At 45.3% G+C, this 17,685-nt stretch overlaps 1 protein-coding gene across 1 annotated transcript; it reads left to right on the plus strand.

Annotated features, from left to right (window-relative positions):
• Positions 1 to 2,804: 2,804 nt before the first annotated feature.
• Positions 2,805 to 11,074, plus strand: LRRIQ4 (leucine rich repeats and IQ motif containing 4). The gene is made up of 5 exons (XM_065410236.1): positions 2,805 to 3,908; positions 7,296 to 7,469; positions 8,354 to 8,492; positions 9,507 to 9,703; positions 10,934 to 11,074. The coding sequence occupies exons 1-5, from the start codon at positions 2,805 to 2,807 to the stop codon at positions 11,072 to 11,074; spliced, it is 1,755 nt and encodes a 584-aa protein (XP_065266308.1).
• The last annotated feature ends 6,611 nt before the right edge of the window (positions 11,075 to 17,685 follow it).

Here is a 17,685-nt window from a genome sequence, read left to right on the forward strand (position 1 = left end):
GAGCACAACCAACAGGTAGCAAGGTCCTGTAACCAGTGCACCATCTTCTGCACCCAACTTCACCAACCTGTGTTCTCCACCACATGTAGGCCACTGGTCTGTCTCCCCCACCTGGGAAGGACTAATACCCAACACTCTCCAGGCCTCCAACTGAGCTTTCTCATCCCTTTATAGGGAGTTCTTACCCTTCCAGCACTGTGTCTGATAATTGAACAGGGCAGGTTGGTCCCAGGCCTCCGGACACCCTTAAAGGGGCAACTACCCTGTTACACATAGGTGTCTGTATCTGTCCCTCTCATTTAATACATTTTTCTACTGTCTGTCACTATCTTAATATTACCCTTGTATACAGGACATGTGCTGCTGCCTCTCACATGGCAGAAGCAGGGTGTATGACAGTGCACAAACTTTGTTTCTACATCAAAAATAGAAAACTGGGGACTCTCCCATTGTATTAGAAATTGGTAATCCCAACCTGGATGGTTATGATGGCTACTGCTTTGTCTCCAAATCTGAGCTTCTTTTCCTCACTCCCCATCTCTTTTTCCATTCATAGGAACACAAGAATCACCATACTGGATCAGATATGTGGTCCATCCAGTCCAATATCCTGCTGAGACAGTAGCCAGCACTAGATGCTTCAGAAGAAGGTGCAAGAAACCCTGCAGTAGGCAGATGAGGGATAATTTGCTCCCTAACAATTCTCCTCATAGCCCTTAATAGTCAGAGATTGGTTTAAATCCCAAGGCATGAGATTTTATATGCAGGGCCGGCTCCAGGCACCAGCTTGTCAAGCAGGTGCTTGGGGCGGCCGCTCAGGAGAGGGGCGGCACGTCCAGGTATTCGGCGGCAATTTGGCGGACGGTCCCTCACTCCGCCTGGGAGCGAAGGACCTCCCGCTGAATTGCCGCCGCAGATCGCGTTCGCGGCTTTTTTTTTGTTTTTGTTTTTGTTTGTTTTGGCTGCTTGGAGTGGCCAAAACCCTGGAGCCGGCCCTGTTTATATGCCTTCCAAAACTTTTTTTTTTTAGCATTTACTATTATAACTCTGGATATTCTTGTTATAAGTGCCCAATCTCTTTTTGAATCATGCTAATTTCTTGGCTTCAAGGGCATCCTGTGACAATAGTTCTGCAGTCTAATTTATGGCTTGTGTGAAAAAGTATTTCCTTTTATCAGCTTTGAATTTGCTGCCTTTCAATGTCATTGGTTGTTCCCTTGTTCTTGTTTTATGAGACGGGGCAACAGACATTCTGACTCCAATTTCTCTATACCACTTGTTATTTTGTATATTTTTCATTCCTCTCTCCCTTTCTGCTGGTGCTTGCAAACTGCTCATCGTTGGGATTATGACATCCTTTCAGGTGAGATTATGATGTAGAGGTAAATGAGTCAGCCACCAGCCTCTTGGTTTTTCCTCCCATTGCTTTCTCTGCTGCTGCTCTTTGAACATTGACTTGTGGGATTGTGACATCCACCCAGTAGGTTTGTGACATCGGATGCAAGTGAGCTAATCATCTCCTCTTCCTATTATTCCCCATTTTCCATTATTCAGTAACATTCTGCAATCCTAGGATTTTAACTGCATATATACATATGATTCAAATGACACTTAAGCTTGTCCATATTGGTCAGAAACTATAGAAGTAATACGTGTCATGTAAAATGGTGATATCATTTGTAAAACTCTGCTATTATTGAATTATTATGTAATACAGTAGTGGTCAGAGGCCTCAGCTGAGATCTGGGGGCCATTGTGCTAGGGGCAGTATAATCATAAAACTATATCCAACGTGATGCCTGTTACACAAAACCCATAGGACAATTCTATGGTCCTGATTCAGCAAAGCATTTAAACACGTCCTTAGCCTTAAATGTGAATAATCCTGTTCCTATTCAGCAAAGCGCATAGGCACATGCTTTAAGTTAAGTGTTTTGCTGCCTTTGAGCCTATAAAGGCATGATGCTATTTAGGTTCATCAACTCCCACTGAAATCAAGATCATGCCCCAGTTGAGCAAAAATTCCAAAGCAATAGCAGAATATGAAAATCGGGACACTTTAATGATAGAAAAGATCTAATTTCCAGGAGGTATCACTGTTTGGTGCTCCAGTAAACTGATAATTTTGAAAAAACACTGAATTTTGGGAGGAGAAATCCAAATTGATCTGTACTGAAAACATTTTAAGAATATGAGCACATCTCCTCTGCTGGTGTAAACTTTTATAGCTCAATGGAGCTACGCTGATTTACACCAAATGAGGATCTGGCCCATAAAACTTAAATTCAAGACCTCGCTTGAAGTATTTCAAAACACACTATATAAGAACTGTTTATTCAATTTAAAATCACTTGACAATATAGGGCCAAATTCTGCTCTTGGTTACACTTGTATAAATTGCAGTAACTGCTTTAGCTTCAATGGCATTACTCCAAATTTACACTGGTATAGCTGAGAACAAAATATAATTTTATACCTAGGATTTTCTGGCTCATTGGGCTAAATTCAGTCATGATGTAAGCAGATGCATCGCTGTTGACTTCAATAGCATTTCATCCACTGAATTTGTCCCTTTGTGCCTTTACCAATACACTAAGGGCCAAAAAATGCCTTTATTTACATTCTTTCAAGCTTTGGATGTCAGTGGGTAACATCAGTTTCAGTGGTATGGGTGCATCTGAAGTCAGAATCTGTCCCTAAATATTGAACTATTTCATCCTTTTATTGTTATTTAAGTGGGTTAAAGTTGGAGTACTGCTGATTCCTTATTTTTTTCTCTTTAGAGTTAAAAATAAGTAGCACAGATGGTTGAGTTTCAGCAGAGCCCTGATGCCAACGCAGTGAATGTTCATTTCTCAAGAGCAGATACCACAATTATTGAGAAGGATAGTTTGCAGATTTCACAGGAAACACAAGTGACGAAAGAACTAGAGGAGGACGCTCTACCTGTACACGTCACAGATCGGATATTTTTTATTGATTTAGCCAATAAGCAACAGACAACTATCCCTTTACAAATCTTTGAACTGGAAGATTTGGAAGAATTGCACTTGGAAAAAAACTTAATTGAAAGCATCCCAGGAGACATCCATCATCTTAAGAAGGTGAAAGTTCTCTATCTGAATGAGAACTATATACACGACATCTGTGAAGAACTTGGGGAGCTGACATATCTTCAGAACTTAGATTTAAGTAGCAATCCACTCTCTTACAGTTCGCTGCATATCATCAGCAAACTGCAGGCACTCCGTCAGCTCAGGCTCTATGATGTAAACTTGGATGAGCTCCCAGTGGAGATCTGTAAATGCCTCCATCATGTTGAGCTGCTTGGACTATCTGGCAATAATCTAAGGTATCTGCCTAAAGAAATAGTGAATCTGAGAAAACTTAAAGAGATCTACCTGCAAAAAAACAGATTTGAAAGCTTTCCCCTGGAGCTTTGTCATCTTCTTAATCTGGAAATAATAGATCTGGAACAAAATCTAGTGAGTTTTGTCCCTGAAGAGATTGTCTCTTTGACAAATTTAGTGAAACTATTTTTAGCTTTCAATAACCTGTTATCAGTCCCTGATACATTGCATCACTGCCGGAGACTGACTGTGCTTGATTTGTCTAATAACCTCCTGCGTAGGCTCCCTCCTAACTTCAAGCAGCTCACAGAAATGAATGAGCTTGGTCTGTCTGGTAACAACTTGGAAAAGTTTCCACGTCAGATTTGCCATTGGATGTCCCTTTGCCTCGTTTATTTGAAAAACACTGGCTTGCAAGTGCTACCTTCTTCCTTTACCAGATTAACCTGTATCAAGATATTAGATCTTAGTGAAAATTTCTTTGATGAATTCCCTAAAGAGATCTGTGCTATGGAAAATCTGGAAATATTGTCACTGGATGACAATCAAATATGTGAGGTATTGATTTCTTTATTTTTGGTGTGGGATTCTATATACACTTCAAATTCACTAGGCTAATATGCATCTCAAATGTAATAGTATGAGCCACTTAACTCTACAACATAGGGAGATAATAATATGTATGGTCTTTTGGGGTAGGATACATCTTTTTGTTCTGTGTTTGTACAGCACTTGGCACAATGGGGTCTTGGCCCATCACGGTTGTTCCTAGATTCTAAAATAATAAATAATATTAATAATAATACAAGCCTGACTCCAAGGATGTGAGACTCAAGAATATATAACCCTCTAAAGCGTGCAAACCCCAGCAATCCTTATGCCAGGCAGCACAGCCACATAGAGATGCCACTAGTTGGGACAGCAGGAAACAAAGGTATTCTAATTATTCATTGTTTTCCTTTAACATTAATGGGAGTCTTGAAACTATATCCCAAGGCATCAAGAATCCTTTCACCTCTAAGTACTCGATGACCCCAATTCGATATTTAGGTGGTTTAGGGGGGGAGGGATAGCGCAGTGGTTTAAGCATTGGCCTGCTAAACCCAGGGTTGTGAGTTCAATCCTTGAGGGGGCCACTTAAGGATCTGGGGCAAAAATCAGTACTTGGTCCTGCTAGTGAAGGCAGGGGGCTGGACTCAATGACCTTTCAAGGTCCCTTCCAGCTCTATGAGATAGGTAATAAGGTCCTTGCAGGTACTGGGGTGCAAAGCATGAACTTCACTGAGGATGGGAGCCTAGATTTCCCAAGAATTATATGATATGGAAGAATTGTACTTCAGTGCTTTACTTGGAGGATATTTTCTTTGATGCTTATGCAGTGTTCATTATAAGGCAGGGGTGGCCAAATTTACTGACCCTTCAAGCTGCAGACAATAATCTTCAGAAGTTTGAGAACCAGGGCCATCCCTAGCTATTCTGGGGCCCTACGCAGCCCCCAGGCCTCTGTGTGTGTGGGGGGGACGGACGGACTAGCCCCAGGCCTCCACCGGGGGGGGAAGGGGGGAGGGACTGGCTTGCGGGGAACCACTCCCAGCACTCACCAGCGGCGCGGCTGGGGCCAGGTCGCTGCACTTCCCACCACCGGTGAGTGCAGGCCCAGCCCTGCTGCAGTCCTCAGGGGAGTAGGGGCAGGGCTGGGACAGAGCAGGGCTGGGAAGAGGGGGGGCTGGGGCGGGGTGGGTGCCCCAAATTTCCTGGTGCCCTACACAGCTGCATACTTTATATATGGGTAGGCACAGCCCTGTTGAGAACCCAGTGGGCCTGCCAGGGATTGGGGCTTATGTCCTGTGGCGGGATGGTGGGGGTCTCAGGGCTTCTGCCCTGCAGGAGGTGCCTGTCCAGGCTTAGGGCTTCTGGCCCAGGGAGGTGCCTACCAAGGCTCAGGGCTTCTTCCCTGCTCCTGTTGAAGCCCTGGCAGGTACCTCCCACAGGGCTAAAGTCCCAAGACCCCTCTCCCCACTGGGTAGAAGCCCCTAAACCCAGCCGTGGGCAAACTACAGCCCGTGGGCCGGACCGTCCTGCCCGGCCGGGGAGCACAGCTGGCTCTGGCCAGGTATCGCGGCTGTGAGCTCCTGCTGCTGGTAAGGGGGCGGGGAGCAGGGGGGTTGGGTAAGGGAGTGGGAGGTTCCGGGGGCAGTCAGGGAGGAGGGGGCGGTTGGAGGGGGCAGAGGTTCTGGGGGGGTGGTCAGGGGATGGGGAACAGGGAGGGTTGGGAGTGGGAGTCCCGGGGGGCGGGGATGTGGATAGGGGTTGGGAGGGCAGTCAGGGGACAGGGAGCAGGGGGGGTTGCATAAGGGGGTGGGATCCTGGGGGGCAGTTGGGGTGGGGGGTCCCGGGAGGAGATGGTCAGGGGACGAGGAGCAGAGGGCAGTTGGATAGGGGGTGGGAGTCCTGGGGGGGCTGTCAGGGGGCGGGCGTGTGGATAGGGGTTGGGGCAGTCAGGGGACAGGGCGTGGGGGTCCTGGGAGGGGGCAGTCAGGGGACAAGGAGCAGGGGGGGTTGGATGGGTTGGAGGTTCTGAGGGGGGCAGTCAGGGGTCGGGAAGTGGGAGGGGGCAGGGGCCAGGCTGTTTGGGGAGGCACAGCCTTCCCTACCCGGCCCTCCATACAGTTGCGCAACCCCGATGTGGCCCTCGAGTCAAAAAGTTTGCCCACCCCTGCCCTAACCCCACAACCACACTGTGGGGCTGAAACTCTGAGCTCCCCCCACCCAGTGGAAAATGTGGGGGATGATATGGTGGGCTCCACGAGCTGCACTTTAACTATAAAAGAACCACATGTGGCTCGCAAGCCCCAGTTTGGCCACCCCTGTTATAAGGCATTAGTACAAGCTGTTTGTGATGTGAGACACTGTGATACGCTACCCAAAGGCAGCAAGGTGCTAGAATAACACATTCTTAAAGCCATTGGAGCAGATGAGTGACAGTAGCTTAATTAAACTTGCAGTTAATAAAACTGATAGTTATTATGTTTACAACGTTTGTTTCCTAATGCTGATGTGCATCACAGCCTCACTACCCCCTGTAATCAATTGCCACTGACAGGCAGATATTCAGCCAGGAAAAAAGGAACCAAAAACAAACCACTAAAAAGTGAAAAGCTAGACATGGTAACCTGCTTTGAATAGTAGAGATTAGATGCTAAAAGGGCCTGGTTCTATTTATACCTATCTTTTTCTGAAGTAACGGTCTGATAATTGCATTTGCCTAGGATCAATAAAAGTGACATACTATTTGAAACAGAGCAGGAGGCAAGTTTACAATGGATGTACAAGTTGTTAATGCTTTTAGAACCATTATCTTATGCTAGCCTAGGGGACAATTATACAGCTGAAACCTGTCAATATATGAACAGTAATGGGTATCTTCCTCTTAGGGCATCAAACACATTTCCCTTTTGTGATATAATGCAGTCCTCCCCATCTTCTGCCAGGAGATCGTGATTTGTTTTGTTTTTTTTCCCCTTGAAGGCTACATTTGTGGAAGTGGTAATATATGCAAATGACCCAATTTAACATTTTAATTTATGTAAATTATTTTATAATGCACAGATACTATCAGAGGGATTAGGAAGCACAGGAGCACCTGTTACATTTCATTCTCCAGGCAGCCACTTCTGGAAGGAACATATATGCTAAGAATTAGCCTAATTCAGATAAAGTTTACACAGAGACACCTTTCAGTAAGGGAATATAGCAGGGAAACGTTGCAAAAATTTCAATCATAATGTGGCAATATCATAGAATGTGGCCAGCATGATATTCTTCGTTGATCCGTAGTAATGTGACAGAGTATTTCCCAGAACAGCAAACAACAAATAACAAGACATAGCTATTTAACGGATATAAATGTATTTTTTTTAAATGTATGTTTTGGAACATGCCTAGATACCTCCAGAGGTGACGGGACTCTCTAACTTAAAATGCCTTGGTCTGACTGGAAACAGATTCAGTGTCTTTCCAGAGGAAGTCTTTCTCCTTCAGTCATTAGAGAAATTATATCTGGGACAAGATCAAGGGATCAAATTCATGACTCTTCCAAGAGACATCAGCAAACTGCAGGTAGGAAAAAGAGCAGGGAGAGGAGCTCAGTATAACTCTGCCTGGTACCACAAAGAAGCACAGAAGAATTAAGCTGTTTGAAAAGAATGAATCCCAATCCTGCAGGCCTTCCACAAATGCACCTTCCATGGACAATGGGATTTGGTGCACAGGGCCTGTCAACAGCAGGTGCTGAGCACGCTAAAGTCCCATTTAATTCAATGGGACACAACACCTTTCAGAATTGGACCCACTGAGGTCTGGCAGGATTGGGTAAAACATTTGTAACAAACAGGTCTTATTAAAGTTGATGGACCCAAAACTTAGATATCTCTATATTATATATAACCTATTTCACATAGAAATAATAGAGAGAATCTATCTCCCTATGTGGAATAGGTTATGTATGTATATCTTTCTGATCCCATAAAATGTGTTGGGCCTCTACACCAGGGCTGTAGCATTGTTAAACCCCTGTTTTACTGGGTGATCAATCACCACCAAGCCCTAGGCAATAAGCCACTTTACAATTGCTGATGGAATTCATGTTTTCCCTTCTCTCTGCCTGCCTACAGAGCAGCCGCTATACCTTTCAAGAGGTTGCTAGCACGCAGGAGTGACAGAAGGACCACATAGTGCATGTGCATGACTATGAACCAAGGCAAAGGAAGTAAATCCTCAAGCCTTGATAGGTCATGCTGCACTTTAAGGAGATGCTCAAACACTGCTGGATAAATTTATCCAGTTATATCACACTCATTACCATAGTATCTGAGCACCTAACAATGCTATCACCCCAATCGTATGTTTTGCATTTGCCAATGTTCAGTTGTGCATTGTTCAATGATCTACCTAAGGAAACAAATCCTTTTTTAAAATAGAAAATCATGCACATTTTTTTCCAGAATCTGAAAGAGCTGTACCTAGAGAACAATTGTCTGGAGTACCTGCCACCTTCCATAGGCTTGCTGAGCAACTTAGAAATAGTTGACTGTCACAACAACCTCCTTAAAGAACTCCCAGACTCCATATGTCAAGTACAAGGTGAAAAAACATCCTATGCATTTGTGTCTGTAAGGGCACAGGTTTAAGCAGGGATTTCAGAGTTCAAAAATCTTCCTCTTCTCACCCAGACACCTTTCCTGGTCCAAATGAGAGACTAGGTTGAGTAATCTGTATTATTAAAAATTCTTATTGTCTGATGATCTGTTGAAGACTTTCCCTACTGAATAGATTCAGATGCAATATACACCCCGGGAAAGTTAATGATCTGCAGATATAAGTGGCATTGTTTTTTAAAATTGGTCAATTGATGACAAAGTAGAACAATTAACAATGCTTGCGGCTTTCTTACCAAGATAGCATTTTGCTGCTTGACAAAACTCCCCTGAGTCCGAGGCACAGATGCAGTGTGTAGGTGGTGTTTATGTAACCCACACCCACTCAATGTGGCCTTCTCTCCTCCCCTAGTGGTGGTTGGGCCACAAATAGAGGTCAATAAGCCTGATTCAGCCTTGGCTAACAGACTGGTGTCTTTTAAGCTTAGAGGATCATACTTTAAGATCCCCAGCTCCCAAGTCTATTTCTCATTGCCAGCGACCCACCTCAGGGTGTGGCATATCATTTAGGAAATGAAGCTCTGTTGAGTGCTTCACCCTAGTTCCTATTTTGGGGGGGAAACAATTTTGTATTCTTCCACTTACCTTGAGCCTAAGCCTAAAAACTCATAACTCAGGGCTGTGGAAGTAGAAAGGCACAACAGCAGTAACACCCTTCTTGTTGATATTTTTGTAAAACAAACAAACAAACTTTGATCATGCCATTAAAACAAACATATTGGTGTTATTGAAATCCTGTGAAAAATCTCTCCAAGTTTGGGAACTAGGCCCTTTATACTATAGAATGAAACAACCTATTGATGTGCTGGGAAATATTTATATACACAGAGTAAATATTTCACACCCCAGCAATACATTGTTTTATTGTAAGCACACCCAGGGGAACACTCCAGATTATTATTAGTCTGTGCATTGCAGTTTTATGATTTTATTTGTTCAGGTTTGCAAAGATTGTTTGTTCAGAACAATCAGTTGTTCCAACTCCCAGAAAACTTGGACAATCTTCAGAAGCTGCAGCTTGTCTTGCTGGATGGGAACCCTATGACAGACCCTCCAATTGAGGTGTGCAGCCAGGGGAACTTGGCTATCTGGGAGTATTTACGGGAAAAGAGGCATCAAAAGGCCAAGGCTACAAAGGTACAAGGCATAAGAGATCTACTACACTGCACAAACCGCATTAATAATCCAGTGTTTTACACAACATTCTACAGGGCATGCTATGCAAGGTCCTGAAGTATCTTAAAAATTCTGTGTCAGCTCTGATGGGGCAGTAAAGCAGCAGATACCTCCTTGTGTGCTATGGAGTCTCTATCTCATTGCCAAATGGGGAATGTGGGCTTGGCAGGGGAATGGCCACTGCACAATGCAGATCCATTAAGCCAAATCCTTGCTTGGGGAAGAAGCTATAAACTGCATCCTTTAGTCCCAAGACTGTAGAACCTGGGGGCACAGGGATTCAGCCTGGAACGGCCCTAGATCAGTGATACTCAGACTGAGGTTCAGGAGTCGCAAGTGGCTCTTTAGTGTGTCTCCTGCAGCTCTTTGTAGCACATATTAAAACACTGATAATTAACAACCAATCAGGATGCTTTTACTATGTTATTAACCAATTGTAGAATACTTAGTTGTTTTGCTGTGAGATTCTAATTACATAATATAAAAGAGAAAAAGGAAACAATGAATTACTGTGGCTCTTTTGGGTAATAGTGATTGCTAATTTGGCTCCTGAACCACTGAGGTTTGAGTATCACTGCCCTAGATGGTTATTAGAAGCTGAATCTACAGCACCAGTAGGCAATAGAGTCATTTTGCTCAAAAGATGGGGATGAGGAACAAGGGGCAGGTCCTCAGTCCCTGAATCTCCTGCATTTCAAATTCTTCCCTTCCCCCAGTTATTGTCTTATTTCTACACATTGCTACCCAACATCTGAAAGGAAACAACTTCCCTTTCATTGGGCCCAACGTAGGACCATTAGCTAGGTCCAAATTGACTGTGGGTACATGGGCTAACGTAACAGCCAAATAGTGACATTTAAAGTTGGGAAGATGACTTCTCTTCACTTGAAGCCCTTGCCTTGACCAAAGAGTTGAGAGAACAACAATGAGAGTGTTCCCTCCCTTAAAGAAATTTTAGTTTAATTTTAAAATAGCTCATGGAAATAATCTGAAAAATATAATTTAGTTGGTTGGCAGGTCCTCTTACTTTAAATTAATTTAGTCTAATCATGAATTTAACCCCAGTTTACTCCAGCAGACCCCAATGCATTCAGCTTTTTGCATCAATACTAGCCGACAGTGCTCAAGTCAATTGTTTGAAGTCACCCTCTTCTCCTCTAGGTAACAATATTGTTCCATCCTCTCTTTCAGATCCAGGCTTGGTGGCGTGGGCAGATGGTGCGGAAGGGGCTTGGAATTTTTGCTGAGCTTCAAAAACTGTTAAAGAAAGGAAAGAAAGATAAGAAGGGGAAAGAAAAGCCTGGCAAAGGTGCAAAGGGCAAAAAGAAGTAATTCCGTATATGATTTGTACATCAAACTGTTTAGAACGCTTGTACATTGGGAGGGCAGATATTTTCTTGCTTCTCCCTGTAAGGGATAATCAATACTAAAATTTCCAGAACATTGAACATTACAATTAAAAAATAACTTAGGTGTTTTATGGCCAGTTTTGTGCATGTGTCAAAATTACTCTAGTTAAATGAGGTTAGATGGTAAAATAATTTATATGATTGCAAAGCACAAGGGCAATTGATTAACTGGAAGTGAATTGTATCTGTGGAACTCTGTGCTGACTACATTCTTTAGAATTTATGTCTTTTGTAATGAGAATGGCCTTACAGTGGTTTAGTGTTTTCATAACATCCCTACTGGGTCAGGCCAATGGTCCATCTAGCCCCGTATCCCATCTTCTGACAGTGGCCAATGCCAGGTTCTTCAGAGGGAATGAACAGAACAGGCAATCACAGTCTACTCCCAGCTTCTGGCAAACAGAGGCTAGGGAAACCCAGAGCATGGGGTTGCATCCCTGCCCATCTTGGCTAATAGCTATTGATGGACCTATCCTCCAGGAACTTATCTAGTTGCTGTTTTTTTGGGTTTTTTTAACCCTATTATAGTTTTGGCCTTCACAGCATCCCCTGGCAAAGAGTTCCACAGGTTGACTATGCGTTGTGTGAAGTAGGACTTCCTTTTGTTTTACACCTGCTATTAATTGTATTGGGTGACCCCTCATCCAGCTGCACTACTATAGTTTTTAATGTACGTATACCATTAGACAGCACTTTGCCTACCACTGAGGAGCAGCCACCTCTGGGGATAAATACAACAACTGTAGCACTAAACAGAGCAATACTACACAAGAATTTAATGAGAAGTGATGACTGCCTCACTCAGCAATACAAGAGGAATGTTAGGTGAAATATAATTATTCCCACCAGGACATCTTGATTACCATCCTATTCTTATAAAAAAAGTCCAAAATTTCTAGATTTTTGCAAAAATGTCCCTTTTTAATGGAAAATTATGAGTAGGTCTAGTCACAGCATTTAATAACTGCAAATTGTCAGGTCCTCAGATTTATGTCTAGTCCCAAAAACAATTCATGCAATGTCTTCATATAAAAGGCTTATTTGCAACATAGTGAATTTGCAAACTACAAAATGGTACTGTGATTTCTGGGTTTCACATATTAATGTGCCCCTGCTCATATAGAGCAATTTATGGATGTTTCTTGTGTGTTAGTATAACCTATTTACACAGCACTGCACATGTACAAAACAGCACTCCACAAACAGAGGGCCATACTCTGAATCGCTGCCTGATGTTGACTTTGTACTGCTCAAGCAATGCCTCCTTCCCTTGACTTCACTGAGAGATTTACCTCCAAACTGAGAGGCAGGCTGTGACTAGCCCATATGCTGCTTCACAGAGCATGAGTGGGTGGAAGCACTTGGGCAGTCTGTGAGAGGGGGAGGCAAAAATTGCAGTCCCGCTCCCTCCCTCCCAGCATGTACTAGAGGTGGGGAGAAGGTAGGGCGCTGGCCCTTCCCCATTGGCTCACACAACGGAGGGGTAGGATAGGGTCACCATATTTCAGGTTCCCAAAAATAGAACACTGCTAAGGGGGGAGCTGGAGGGATGTGTGAACTGGGGGTGCTGGACAGGGTACCTGGAGCCTCAGTCTCAAGGTGAGGGGCAGTGTCACTCCCTGTCACGGTGACAGAGCAGCTGGCACAGGCCCAGGAGGCAGTACCTCCCTGTGGGCCTCTCCCCCGAGCCAGAGCTGGGAGCCAGGGCTTGGGCAGGTAGGATCCAGCAGCTGTGGGAAGGGAAGGGACCAATTGGGGCCAAGAGACAGTGCTTTCTGAGTTGTAACAGCTGCGCCGCAAAAATCCTGGACATTGCCTCTTATTTGAAAAAATCTGCCCAGGCTGAGGATCAAAAAAAGAGTCCTGTCTGGGAAAACCCAGAAGTATGGTAACTCTAGATATGCAATACTCTCAGAAGGGATGTAGAAGCATGGGCAAATCAGATAGAATGCTTCCATCCTGGAGCTTTCTATGCAGGGCTGGGCCTACATTCAACAAATAAGGATTTGGTCAATAGATTGTTGACCTTCAAACCTCCCTGCAAAAGCCATCTATTTAATAGGTCTTCTGATGAAAGCAGGGGCCAGGGCACTTTGGGTGGAATGGGATGGAGTTTTGCTGCTGTTTGAGTTGGCATGCAAATACTTCCATTGTATTGGGTTACTAGATGATATTTTAATGGATTGGGGACATAATTGCTGTTAAGGCCCCTAGAGCTCATACAAAGGGGTTTTGGGGTAAGATTTTTTTTTTTTTAAACCAGAAGAGCAAATAAATAAGGCATGTTTCTGACCCTTGAAAACCTTGCAGACTAAATAAAACAAGACATGACACAAGACAATAATTCAAGTTAGGGAGGGTACAGGACTGATTGAAGAGGGTGTTGCTGGAAGCGGGGGGGGGGGGGATTTGAAGGAAATCTAGGACATTTGGCAGATGTGAATAGAGACAGGAGGTTACTGTAATCAAGGGAAGAGACAACCTGCATATGGACAAGGGTGTCCACATTGAGGACAATCATAAGAAGCTGGGGGTTTGGAGATATCAGAAAAAATATTCATCAGGTCTTGACTACTTGCTATGGGGTGTAGCAAAGGAGAGAGGTGTTTCAGTAGATCATTGTAATGTTATCTCAGTTTGGATGCCACATAAAGTGTGTGTTAAAACTAATGTTAGAATGTTTTCAGTGCCTCCATATTAGAAGTAAGATTCTCCTGGCGTGATATTTATTGCTAGAAGTGGACACATTGACAGCACAGGCTTCAAGTAGTAAGCGTTAGTCCTGAGTGGAACAGAAACTGATGCTCTTTGCTTCTTTTTAATGTTTGCATTATCAGAGTTCCGTGCTCACCTTTACAGAATTTCTCTTCTGAAAACAACTGATTACAAACTATAACTTTTTTATGCCACGTCTGACCAAACATACAATTTGATCTCGGTTTTGCCTCCTGGGGATAGTAAAGTGCATTTTTACAATCAAGCTGTGACTAGAACAAGGAAGTTCAGAGATGCCCAAATGAAATCATAGTAAACAGTGTAGTAATTCAGTATGGGAAGGGTAAACAAAGCAGCAGTATATTTGGCAGTTACACATATTGACCAGCCAGAAAAGAGGATTTTCCTCTACAGAAATTAATGCCCGCAGTATAGCTGGTGCTGAAAGCTGCCAAAGAATCTTCAAAATACTAAACTCCTGTACAGAAGAGATTTCCAGCAGAGGCTCCTTCCTGAGTTAAGTGACTTGGGCTGAGAATAAGCCTAGTGTGTCTTTGCCACTGGGAAAGGTTTCTGCATGGAGGCTCAGGGCTAATTGAGCAGTACTTTATTACTCAATCTGTCCCATGATTCCAATAGGACTCCTCACTTAGAGGGCAGCTTCTGATACTACCACTTAGTAAATGTACCTTACTTTACAAATAATCCCATTAAAATCAATGGGGCATCTCGTGGATTAAGACGCTATTCAACATGAGTACATGTTTTAGAATCTGGCCCTTTTTAAGGCAGCAATTAACATGAGCGAGGGTGGGTGAATCTGGCCCTATCAAACAAAACAACAGAAGGGTTACTGAACATTCTAGTCAGCTCCTTAGTTTAATGGGTCAGATGCGCTGAGCTCAAGACTGGGCACCAGGAAATCCTAAACTCTCTTTCTGATTATTCTGCCCTGTCTTGCTGTTTGGCCTAGAGTAAAGCACTCAACTTCTTTGTGTTGATTTTCTCCATCTGCAAAGCAGAAAGAATAATAATACTAACAGTACCTACTTCACAGGGACATTGTGAGAATGTGATGGGAGGCTTGTGCTGCATATCAAACATGGGCCTGAGCCAGGACCCAGAGGCAGGAGCAGCAGAAGCTCCCTAAAAGTGGGGGCCCACTGGCATCCTTCCCCCAAGCCCCGCACCACCACCCTTCCCCAGACGCCCCATCCCTCTTCACCCATCACTCACCTACCAGCCATGGCCCCCCATCCCAGCACCCCTGCTCAGAGGAGTCACTAGAAGGACTGTCACAGGGGGTGCTCTACTCACCACTGGATGGCACCTCCTGCTGGCAGTTAGCTCCAGCTGGTTCAGCAACCCCTTTCTTCTCTTCCCACGTGCCACTCTCCTTCCACTCCACAGACTTACAACACAGCTGCTTTGTGATTCAGCCCTCCAGCCAGATCACACTGTGGTTTCCCCTTCTAGGGGAGTCTCTTAAGGTCTCTCTTCCACCAGCAGCATCAGGCAGGCCTCAAACCTGCTGTCTTGACTAGCATACTCCCACAGTAACTCACGCAGTCTTCCCATTCACTGCTCCTAGCAGTACCACTCTGCAGTAGATGGTAGGGGAACCCAGGCCCACGCTCTACTCTAGGTTCCAGTTCAGGGTCCTGTAACAAGCCATTAAGGTCTGTGTTTACACGCACCTTATTGCTCTCCTCTCTGGACCCCTTCCTACCATGCTTCTTCTCCCTTACCCCAGGGAGAAGATCTTCAAACTCATCTCTGCTGCTAGCTTCCTGGCTTTATAGAGGCCCTGCCTCTTCCCTCACAGTTGAGCTTCTTCCTAATTAGTGCCCTCCAAGCAACCTAAACCTCCCCCATTTGGAGCTTAATTGATGGATTGGGCCCACCTGTCCTAATTCAACTCTCTCAGGGCTGGTGAGAGGAGCACACTGCATCATAGGGTATGTCTACACTACGAAATTAGGTCGAATTAATAGAAGCCGGTTTTATAGAAATCGGTTGTATACAGCCGATTGTGTGTGTCCCCACATAAAATGCACTAAGTGCTCTAGTCGGCGGACCGCGTCCACAGTACCGAGGCTAGCGTCGACTTCCGGAGCATTGCACTATGGGTAGCTATCCCAGAGTTCCCGAAGTCTCCGCCGCCCATTGGAATTCTGGGTTGAGATCCCAATGCCCGAATGATGCAAAACAGTGTCGCGGGGGGTTCTGGGTACATGTCGTCAGGCCCCTCCCCCTCCATCAGAGCAATGGCAGACAATAGATTCGCGCCTTTTTACCTGGGTTACCTGTGCAGACAACATACCACGGCAAGCATGGAGCCCGCTCAGCTCAGCTCACCGTCACCATATGTCATCTGGGTGCCGGCAGACGTGGGACTGCATTGCTACACAACAGCAGCAGCTAACTGCCTTTTGGCAGTAGATGGTGCAGCATGACTGGTAGCCTTCATCGGCGATCTGGGTGCTGGCAGCCGTAGGGCTGCATTGCAACAGCCCTTGCCTTTTGCCTTTTGGCAGTAGATGGTTTATTACGACTGGTAACCGTCATCGTCGTACAGCAGTGGCTGGAACTCCGTATGTCCCCCAGTCCCCCATCCCCCCAGTCATATTCTGCTGCCTTCACAATGACGATGATGGCTATCAGTCGTAGTATGCCATTTTCTGCCAAGCGCCCATCGCACATTAGCAGAGTCTTCCCTGAGCAGCAGATCGTGCAATAGGCCTGAAGGCCATTGTCATCATACAGGGAAAATGTGGCTATAACTGCCAAGCGCCCAGTATTTGCTGCCAAGCACCCAGAAGATGCCGAGGGCTATCAGTCATGCTGCACCGTCGTCTTAAGATGTAAAAAATAGATTTGTTCTGTATTCATTTGCTTCCCCCTCCCTCCGTCAAATCAACGGCCTGCTAAACCCAGGCTTTTGAGTTCAATCTTTGGGGGGGGGGCATTCTGTGTGACAGTTGTTTGTGTTTCTCCCTGATGCACAGCCACCTTTGTTGATTTTAATTCCCTGTACCTGTACGCCATGTCGTCACTCGCCCCTCCCTCCCTCCCTCCCTCCTTCCCCTGGTCCATCAGATACTAGTTTCGCGCCTTTTTTCAGACCAGACGCCATAGCTAGCACTGGGATCATGGAGCCCGCTCAGATCACCGCGGCAATTATGAGCACTATGAACAGCACACGCATTGTCCTGGAGTATATGCAGAGCCAGGACATACCAAAGCAAAACCAGGACCAGCCGAGGAGGCGATTGCAGCGCGGCCACGAGAGTGATGAGGAAATTGACATGGACATAGACCTCTCACAAGGCACAGGCCCCAGCAATGTGGAAATCATGGTGTTCCTGGGGCAGGTTCATGCCGTGGAACGCCGATTCTGGGCCCGGGAAACAAGCACAGACTGGTGGGACCGCATCGTGCTGCAGGTTTGGGACGATTCCCAGTGGCTGCGAAACTTTCGCATGCGTAAGGGCACTTTCATGGAACTTTGTGACTTGCTTTCCCCTGCCCTGAAGCGCCAGAATACCAGGATGAGAGCAGCCCTCACAGTTGAGAAGCGAGTGGCGATAGCCCTGTGGAAGCTTGCAATGCCAGACAGCTACCGGTCAGTCGGGAATCAATTTGGAGTGGGCAAATCTACTGTGGGGGCTGCTGTGATCCAAGTTGCCAGGGCAATGAAAGACCTGGTGATATCAAGGGTAGTGACTCTGGGAAACGTGCAGGCCATAGTGGATGGCTTTGCTGCAATGGGATTCCCAAACTGTGGTGGGGCGATAGACGGAACCCATATCCCTATCT

The sequence above is a fragment of the Emys orbicularis genome, chromosome 9 (assembly GCF_028017835.1).
Source record: "Emys orbicularis isolate rEmyOrb1 chromosome 9, rEmyOrb1.hap1, whole genome shotgun sequence".
Taxonomy (NCBI): domain Eukaryota; kingdom Metazoa; phylum Chordata; order Testudines; family Emydidae; genus Emys; species Emys orbicularis.

Excerpts from the sequence above, each read along its gene's own strand:
- LRRIQ4 (XM_065410236.1), top strand. The coding sequence starts at position 2,805 with ATGGTTGAGTTTCAGCAGAGCCCTGATGCCAACGCAGTGAATGTTCAT. Across the intron at positions 7,470-8,353 it reads GAGACATCAGCAAACTGCAG|AATCTGAAAGAGCTGTACCT; the intron begins GTAGGAAAAAGA and ends ATTTTTTTCCAG. Across the intron at positions 8,493-9,506 it reads CTCCATATGTCAAGTACAAG|GTTTGCAAAGATTGTTTGTT; the intron begins GTGAAAAAACAT and ends TTATTTGTTCAG.